The 9,690-nt window shown below is 39.1% G+C and overlaps 1 protein-coding gene across 1 annotated transcript; it reads left to right on the top strand.

Moving 5' to 3' along the window:
* Positions 1-205: 205 nt before the first annotated feature.
* Positions 206-6,644, top strand: LOC114719176 (uncharacterized). The gene is made up of 3 exons (XM_028904639.1): positions 206-449; positions 1,528-3,370; positions 4,320-6,644. The coding sequence occupies exons 1-3, from the start codon at positions 370-372 to the stop codon at positions 6,276-6,278; spliced, it is 3,882 nt and encodes a 1,293-aa protein (XP_028760472.1). The 5' UTR covers positions 206-369; the 3' UTR covers positions 6,279-6,644.
* Positions 6,645-9,690: the final 3,046 nt, after the last annotated feature.

The raw sequence follows: 9,690 nt of genomic DNA, 5'->3' as shown, positions 1-9,690 counted from the left end.
CTTCCTAGTTTCTCTCGTCCACCTTTCGGTCAAATGACCTTACCACCCTTATCCCAAAACAAAAATCAGAGAAGAATGAGAAGGATAGTAATAGTACTAGCCACCAGGTAGTCAGGTCCCATCCTTTCCTGACCTCAGCCATAACCCTAAACCTGGACCCTTACAATGGCTCAACCCATTTCCTTTACCAGCGGAAACTAAGCTTGCGACGTCGTTTCCGCCCTGGGACTGTAAATTCTGGCTCTTTTTACTCTGTTCTTTCCTGTCGTTGAGTTTCGCTGTTTCTCTGGGACCATTCATTCGCAGCTATGGGTGTGCTTGGGTTCTAAGCGCAGTCAGAGCAACCCAAAAATATTGGTCTTTCGTCTTATGGGTTGCTCTCTCTCTATCATGGAGCTCATAACCCTAATCATCAGGGCCTTCAAGCTACTCTGTATGCTCTTCCACCGGTATTCCCACCACTCTCCTCATTCCTAGTTACCTTCATCGTCAGCTTTGCTTTTTATGGCTTTAAAAAAATATGCTTTCAGTATCTTTGCTTTGTCTTCACATGTTCCTTGTCCATGGTTTCCTATATTGTGTAAATTTTCAATCTTTTTGCCATTTATTGGAAGTTGAGGACTTGTTTTTGTAATCAGGTTCCTATGACTTTTTTGTTACTAGTTATAGCCTCCTCCTCCTCCTCCTCCTCCTCTTCTTCTTCATTTTAGTTAAATCTTTACTATTTTTATTGAGACCGATGAAAGAAGGTATATGATTTTCCCCCGGATTGAACGTGTGGAGTGGGTTATTTTTATTTGGGTTAATCATTCGGGGGCGTTTGGAGTAGAGCGCTCTGTTTAAGGAAGCGATTGCAATTTCGCGAGTTCTTTTTCGTTGACTGAGTTATTGCGGTCTTATTGAGGGTTGGTTTTGTCATGTGGTGTGTCAATCCCTTAATTTTTTTTAAATTTGTGCTTAACGGTGCATATAAGTATTACTGTGGCTTCTAATTCGGGCATGCAAGCTTGATTCCTAGTTCATTGCTTCTAGATATTTTTCCTCTTTTCGGCTTTTTTATATGTTGTTTGATATCTAACGTTAAACACATGAAGTAAGTGTATAATTCAGTTATTTAGTTATTAATTTTTTTTTCAATGAATGCTCTAACTGCATCTGGCTAACTTTTGGTGGCATAATGTTCATGGGGCCTACTCCTCCTTCAAGCTTTCTATTGTTTACATTTGTTACATCTATCTATACTATGTGTTCTATACCATGTGTTGATAACTTTTAATTTCATTTCCTTTGTAATGTTTGTCTCTTAAACGCAATATTCCACCCGGTGTTTAACCGAAATGGATGCAAGGGGAAATAATTACCGCTAAAAATTTGGTTGCTTTATCTATTGTAATTTTACTCTCATTTTTTTCCCCTTTTTTATTTTCTCATTTGGACTTGGATTTTGGATACTATGCTGCAATTGTTCTGTAATGTTGCATCTGTAGAGTTTTAAAAAAATCTTACATCTATTTGTGTTTCAAACAGGGGATTATCACACCCAGCCAAAACATTCTACTGTTTTGTGGTTCTGTTATGTTCCTTCTATTGCTTTGCTGATTATGGACCATACTGTGCGAATTGGATACAAAATCAGCCAGAATGTGATGCTTGTGTGTCATTTGGGGAAGGTTACAAGTTGGATTTTTCAGATAGCTTCGATAGTGACACTAATGTGGGCTATGGGGTTCCAACTGCCCACAATAGTATTGAAAGCATGTGCCGAAATACTCATACATTCTGCTTTCCTTCGACAATATCTGGATATTCAGACCAACAGAGAAGTCTGAAAGAAGCTTCTTTAGAAGATTCTAGTAGTAAGTACAATGGTCCATTTGGCGTAGAACTAACTCAAGATAGCCACCAGGCAAGTAACAGAAGTTGGTCATCTGACTATGGTATGTTTGAGCTACTTAACGGGGGAGTCGTTTCTTGCTCTTTGAACTCAAGAGAAGGAATTAATGATGCTCCATTATTTGAAACTGAGGGTGGTCATAAAGATGATCTTTCTTCCTGTGGAGGAGCTTTATTTTGGCAGAAGGCAATACCTTCCTCGCCAAAGAACTCCAAGATGGTTGAATCCAGTTTCTTCTCACCCAATGTAAGAATTGGCCCTACTGTGCTGGACTGGGGACAAAAGTACATGTATTCTGCTTCAGTGGCTTTCATAACTGTGGAAAATACATGCACTGACAGTGTATTACACCTTTATGAGCCCTTCAGTACTGACACACAGTTTTATCCTTGTAACTTCAGTGAAATTTCACTAGTTCCGGGTGAATCAGTTGTTATTTCTTTTGTTTTCTTCCCTAGATGCCTGGGCCTGTCTTCAGCTCACTTGATTTTGCAAACAAGTTATGGCGGATTCTTTGTGGAGGCTAAAGGGTATGCGACTGAATCTCCCTATGGTATTCAGCCCCTGCTAGGTCTGGAAATTTCCCCCGGTGGAATGTTGAGCAAGAATTTTTCGTTGTTCAACTCCTTTGATGAAACCATATATGTTGATGAAATAACTGCTTGGATTTCAGTTTCATTGGGGCATAATTCTGTTGAAACCGAAGCAATTTGTAGTATAAATAATATTCATGCTTTTGATAACCTACTCTTCCCGATTATTAAGGATCGATTGGTTGTGAAGAGTGGCCAAATTGATTCACCTGTCGTAGCAATTAGGCCCCATCGAAACTGGGAGGTTAGTCCACATAGCTCTGAAACTCTCCTAGAGATAGATATTTCTGTGGGAACGGAGGGAAAAGTATTTGGTGCATTTTGCCTGCATTTACTCAGATCTTCACAAGAACAGTCTGATACTATCATGGTTCCTATTGAGGCTGCAGTAGTTAGCAATTCTGCCCGTGACACTGTTGGTATACATATTTCAGCAAGTCTCGAGGCTCTAACTCCATGTGATGGTGGTGAAACTGTTATCATTATCTCCATAAGAAATGATGCCCCTTATCTTTCAAGCTTTGTTAAAATTGTAGAAGTTGCTGACTCTCAGATTTTTCACATCAAATATGTGGAAGGCTTGCTACTTTTCCCCAGCACAGTTACACAAGTTGCAATTATTTATTGTAGTCAGCTGCGCACCAAATTACTTGACTTGTCACCTGGAGAGTCTAACTTGCGAGATAACTGCAAGCTTCTCATTCTTACAAATGACTCAACTAGTACCCAAATTGAAATTCAGTGTGAGAACATACTACATATATGTTTTGGTGATCGCTGGCTTTCATCTATTGGATTAGAGCATGAGACTAAGTACATCGAATTGGGAGATCTAGGGGCAGGTTATGTGGCCAGAAGCATGGAAGTGCCACCACATGTTAAGGTATGCAGATTCTTTCTCCTTCCTATTTGGACACAATTGCTGATTCAACACTGAGATATATATTTAGAGTAGTGAGTCTCTTGAATGGAGAAATATATATGTAGATGTTTGTATGCATGTATGTATGCACACAAGTACATACGTATTATCTAAATATGGTAGCATGTTTGCTTCCATGCGCTGCATGAAATTTATAGTTGTTCCGATGGACATTCTTTCATAAAATATTAAGGTAGACAGTTACTGTTAATTGATGCTCCTTGAGCATTTCCTTTCGCGAGTTATTTGTCTCGCATGGATTTGGTGTTAGGAGCGTGCAAATGAATGGATGATTTTGTTCACTTCAGGCTAACAATGGATCTGTCCAGGGTCATTTTAAGAATCCAAGTCTTATTTTATTCGAGATCTAAGGTGCCAAGCCTGGAGATTTAAGATCGTGGATGATTTTTTTGGGATAAGACGCCACAGTAGTGCTCAAGGACCAAGATCCTGTGCAATTTTTTGTATAATGATTGACAAATTTTATAAAGGCAAACCAGTGATAAAATGAATAGTCTTTACTATTACTCTACATTATTGTTTCCAATACAAATAAAAGTGGACATCTCTCTTAATACTGATGGCTTGAGTTTGGATGCTTTAAGCCCATAAATTATATAATAGGCAGAAATGTCCTCCAGGATCTTGTGGGCATCTGCTTCCAGATAGGCACTGATAATGCTTCTTGCGTTCTCTTGAGCACCCCCAGCCCAAAAAAGAAAAAAGAATCCTTACTTTATTTGCCAATTTTAACCGCCTCATTGCCATACTGGTGTGCATGGAAAATATGCGCCAAGTCAAATCCTTACCACGTACTACTTAGGTTTAATTATTTTGCCTAAAGATATATTTAGTTTTACTCATTTTTCTCATCATAGAAACTAAAATTTTCTGTCATTTGCTTCTGCAGGATATAGGGACAGCAGATGTTGATGAATTAGTTCTTGGAAACTGGATGTCTCAAGGGAAAACAAGTGGCATGTCTGTGCTTGAAAACCTTGATGTGTTATTCCCAGTGATTCAAGTTGGAAGTTTTGTCCCCCAGTGGATCACTGTAAAAAACCCTAGTGAGCATCCAGTTGTAATGCAGCTTATCTTGAATGCTGGAGAAATAATTGATGAATGCAGGGGTCCAGATGGATTAGTAAGCCCATCTTCGTCTGGTAATTTGGTTTTAGATGAGTCCACAACTCCAACAAAGTATGGATTCTCAGTACCTGAGGCTGCAGTAACAAAGGCTTTTGTACACCCTTATGGTCGTGTATCTTTAGGGCCAATAATTTTTTACCCATCAGATAGATGTGGGTGGAGTGGTTCAGCATTGATAAGGAACAACCTTTCAGGCGTTGAGTGGTTATCTCTAAGGGGATTTGGAGGGTCAGTTTCCCTAGTCATGCTTGAGAAGTCTGAGCCTGTTCAGAGTTTAAATTTTGATATTGAAATGGCCGGGCACCTCAATCTTTCTCTTCCATATGCCTTACTTCACGTTAAAGAGATGGCTTCAGCCTGTTCACATTCATTAGTGAAAGAGCTCTATGCCAAGAACACAGGAGACTTACCATTGGAGGTGTTAGGTATCAGAGTTTCTGGGAGGGAATGTGGATTGGATGGTTTTATGGTTCATTCTTGTAGAGGTTTTGTTTTGGAACCTGGGGAGTCAACGGAGCTTCTGATATCTTACCAAAGTGATTTTTCTGCAGCCATGGTGCATCGTGATCTTGAACTTGCCTTGGCTACTGGTATTTTTCTGTTACCCATGAAGGCAAGTTTCCCTCATGATATGCTGAGTAACTGCAAGAAATCCATGTTTTGGGTGCGAGTGAAAAAACTCTTTCTGGGATTCTTTCTCCTTACATCCTTACTTTATGTGGTATTCTGCATCATATTTCCTCAAACCACTGCACATGGCTCCTTGGACTTCATGTGTAAGGGTGATGACAATAACAATATCCCCACCACTGTGAAAAATGCTGGTAAAACCCTTCTGCATCATAATCAGAGAAAGAGTAGGTTATCGATGTGTGATAAGATGAATAATCTGTTATGCTCAGTTGGAAAAGACTCAAACTCACTTGGAATGTCTCAATATCAGACGCAAACTCTGAAAAACGGTAAACAGACCAGTCAATTGTTGGATGCTCCAAATGAAAGAAAATTGCCATCTACCATAACTCAGAGCTCTGACACAGCGGAAGCATTGCAACCCGGGAATAATCTCATGGTCAAAACTGGAAAAGAAAAGGGAAGGAGGAGGAAGAGGAAGAGTCTTTCTGCAAAACTAGCATCATTATCTGAAGTTTCAAGTAGTCACAGTGGGAATTCTACACCCTCTTCTCCTCTATCTCCAGTCATATCTGCAACATCTAAATGCAACTGGTCATTGTCTCCTGAGGCGGAGCAGCCCGAGTCTCGTTGTTCGATTACTCAAGAGGCTAACAATCATTCTGACAATGATCAAGCGCCTGTTTCTGCTATTAAGGTTCCGGTGAAGTGCCAGGGAAACATGTCTTCTCCTCAAGGGCTGCTGCATTCAACTTCAATAATAGCTGCTAATAAACCTGTTGAGATTCCTTCTGCTACTTTTCCCCTGCCTGCTGAACCTTCGTCCTCCTTGGCATCAACGTCAACTGTTCGTCCATATGCGCGAGCTCCGGGATCCAAACCTGAGAACGAAAAAACTGTCCAGGCACAAGAGACAGGGCATGCTGATGAGTATACATATGATATATGGGGGGACCATTTCTCTGGACTTCATCTGTTGGGTCCTTCATATGTTACTCCCATGAAGTCTAGTCCTGCGGAAAATAATTTCGACAGCTTTTTTGTCAAGGGTCCGCAAACCCTAAAGACCATTTACCAAGAAGGCTAAAAAAAAAAGTTATCTGATCTCCTCCCTCTGCTTCTAACCTCTATCTGCTTAGCCACACGCACAAACTAAAAGACTAGTCAATAAGCTTAATCTAGAAGTCATACATATATTTAGCATGAATTTCGGAACAAAATTAGCTAGACACAAATAACCTAATTTTGCAAGTGAGAAAAAAAAGGGGGGGGTCCAAAACCTATTAGGGGAATTAACGTGGTTGAGTTAATATTAGACTTGATGTTTCTGCCAACCCATGCACAGTAGATTTGGGCAGAATAAGTGACATTAAGCTGCTCAGATATTTTCCAAAGCCAAGAACAGCTGAGGGTTTCGTTAATTGGATTGAATGATAGGCATTTGGAAACGGAAGAAATTCATTATCATCCTATCTAATTGCATCCCCAGGGGAATTTGTAGAAGTTAATGTTTAATGGTGTTATGGATGAAAGTCTTGTCATCCCATCTATTGACTCGCTCAATTTACGAATTGATCGTCTTGCTGCTTATGTGCCTGAACCTAGCAAAGACTTCGTGTGGTGACCTTTCTTCAAGACAATATCACATGCCCTCGCAGCTAAGGACCATCAAATGGGTATGCTTTTCTTTCTGGGCCTACGAACGCATGCGAAACCCTATTTCTTTAGTTCCGATTTTTTGTTTTTGGGTAGCCCCTTGGTTTGAAGGTTCTTTCCGATCATAGCCTGTTCTTTTGCCGGGCCTTCTGTTTTCTGATTACGTATTGATAGCCTGATGTGATTGCGAGCTTTCTAGAAACATTTTTATTTTATCAAAAAACATGAACTCAAGATGGCTGCCATAGACAAAGATAAGAGAAGTGTTTCTCACCACATGCAGAGGTTGATGGAGACTACAGAGAAACGAGCATGCGCATTTGTCCAGAAGCAGCCGGCAAGAACGGAGAGTCATATCAGAAACTTTGTAAATATTCAGGGACCATTTCTATTTTCCAATCAAAGCACAGCCAACTTGGCATTTCCTACCAGACGTTGACCTTATTGCAACCAAATATCAGAATCCAATATAACTGTACTATTCCACAAAAAAGGCCTTAACTTCTTTGTTGGTAAGCATACTAATAACTCCCAATGTTAGAGAGTAACTCTCTGCATGAGACAATTTAGTTCAACAGTTTGAGGCCATTGTTGGTTGTGTTAGATAAGGGGAAAGCTATAACTCAGTCTATTAGTCCATTCAGTTGGTCCTGCCTCCCGTTGGATCATTTGAAGTGGTCCTATTTGGAAGGGCCTTTATTTTATATATCAGCCTTCAGGACCATTTCTCAGTTCTCACAGCAAAGAAGGATCACGACTTCTCTCTCACTATCTAGTACTAGCATGATTTACTAGCTGTTTTACCCTTCCCAAGATCTACATTCACAATATAGCCAGCGTAATTCAACGAAAACTTATCAGAAGCAGAAGCTGAGTTAATGTGGCTGGTAAGAGGTAAGGCATAGTGGGTGGCTTTGTTTTTTCTTTCACAGTTTGACAGATTTTAAGGGACCCCAGATTTATTCGGACCCAGAAAAGGGAAAAAGCTTGATAGTGAGTAGGGTTATGAAGAAACAAAGCTGAGTTGGGGGCTAAGATATTGAGCAGATCAGAGTGTGACCACACAGACCAAAGCTTCACAAAAGTTAAGTTGTGTGGTGTGACACGATGAGTGCTTTTAGGCTTTCAATTCATATTATTTGTGTTGCAAATGTGAAATAGCCAGGCTGATCAGGAAGACACGAACGTTGACATTTAGTCCTTATTCATAGTGCTTGATCTTTCTTTGGATCACTCAAAAAAGCCGAATATATAACAGTTTGTGTCGGCAAAGATCTAAATCAAAGCAGAGATCAGAGAGACACGAAAGTTGAAACCCACAACGATGACCAAAAAAACATGTGAGGATAGGGTCTTACATAATATGATTGATTCCCAGGAGCGAACAAAGTCTCTATCGGGTGGTCGTGGATTAAGAGTGTGTGATATTTTTCTTTGGCTATTGCGTTATCTAACAAGCAAATATCATAGTGAAGATAAAGGAGTGTTCGATATTATAATTAAAATAGGAAAACAAATGTACGCTCGCATCCCAAAAAGTGATGAACCTATAAAGAAACGAATGGGTGTCATTGATTGAATTAACCCTTTTTGCATGTGATGGTCTGTGCTTTTGCCCTCTTCACCATTTCCACTTTATGCCTTTGGGATCATGAGCCCTGAATTCTATGGAGCTCATTCCTGGTAAAATTACATCTCACAACTCTAAATTTTAAAACGAAAAGATTCGTATTAAAAATTCTTCAAAAAAATATAATTTTTGAAAACAATCTAAATTATTACTACGTTTGGTTCAAAATCCCTTCCACTAGGATTAATAAAATACTCCTCCAGTCCTAAATGTAAGACCCTTATACACTCTAGTATAAGGGTCTTACATTTAGGACCGGAGGAGTACTATCTTCGATCCTAATTATAAGAGCTAGTTGACTAATTTGAAGAAATTAATAAAACAAATTAAGTTAATTATTTGTAATAAATATGTGTTGTTTTTTCTAAAATCTCTTTACTAATCAAGTGTATTGGCTAAAATTATTATCGTTAGAAGAACTATCTTAGAAAAAAAAATACATAAATATGAGAGACAAAGTGGATTGGGGTCTTATATTTAGAACTAAAACAAAAGTCAAACAGGGTCTTATATTAAGGATCAGAGGTAGTACCATACATCAATCTCCTACTTGACAATATGGGATATATAGAGGTACCAATTAAGCTATAAATTCTTGGGAACAAGAGAAATAAATTGTACTAATATATATTTAATGAAATATTTTTTAAATCAATTTATATATATTTTGATGTTTTGTAACATCAAGATTCTTAACATAAAATAATTTTAGTCACTTGGTCTACACTCCATCCATATATAATACAGGAGGGACCACCTGGCAAAACTCAAATCAAGTGGTATGCCAAAAAAGGCATTGTTTGTGTTGAAAGTAAAATTGAGTTGTTCTTTACTTTTATTCATGAGGCATCTGTTACTTATCCGCATTACAATGCGAGGGCCTGTATTCCCTTCTTGACTATATATGCATATATTTTACTGCTGTGGTTTTGTTTGTACGGAGTCTGGTTGCAACATTCTTCCCTAATTGAATTGGGAATGGTTTTGACAACAAATGAAAACGATATACAGTCTTATCAGATGAATCCACTTGATATGAGGCGAATTGAATGCAGCAAAGGGGGCATTCTGATTTCTCAAATTGACCCGCTCTGATTTTGCTGCATCATCCTCCATTAATGTATGATGGCACTCCCTAGTGCATCCTGGCCCAGTCCTCTCTCTACACTATTTAATTGCCTACCTTTTCATCTGCAGAGTAGTTGGATGATTT

Source organism: Neltuma alba, unplaced genomic scaffold, assembly GCF_004799145.2.
Source record: "Neltuma alba isolate B1F8T4 unplaced genomic scaffold, ASM479914v2 tig00011896_pilon, whole genome shotgun sequence".
NCBI classification, from domain to species: Eukaryota; Viridiplantae; Streptophyta; class Magnoliopsida; order Fabales; family Fabaceae; genus Neltuma; species Neltuma alba.
This window is presented reverse-complemented; position numbering and strand designations above follow the sequence as displayed.

What these genes read in the sequence shown, in the direction of transcription:
- LOC114719176 (XM_028904639.1), top strand. Translation starts at nt 370, where the DNA reads ATGGGTTGCTCTCTCTCTATCATGGAGCTCATAACCCTAATCATCAGG. An exon ending in CTCTGTATGCTCTTCCACCG is followed by an intron (nt 450 to 1,527) that starts GTATTCCCACCA and finishes TGTTTCAAACAG; the next exon opens with GGGATTATCACACCCAGCCA. An exon ending in AAGTGCCACCACATGTTAAG is followed by an intron (nt 3,371 to 4,319) that starts GTATGCAGATTC and finishes TTGCTTCTGCAG; the next exon opens with GATATAGGGACAGCAGATGT.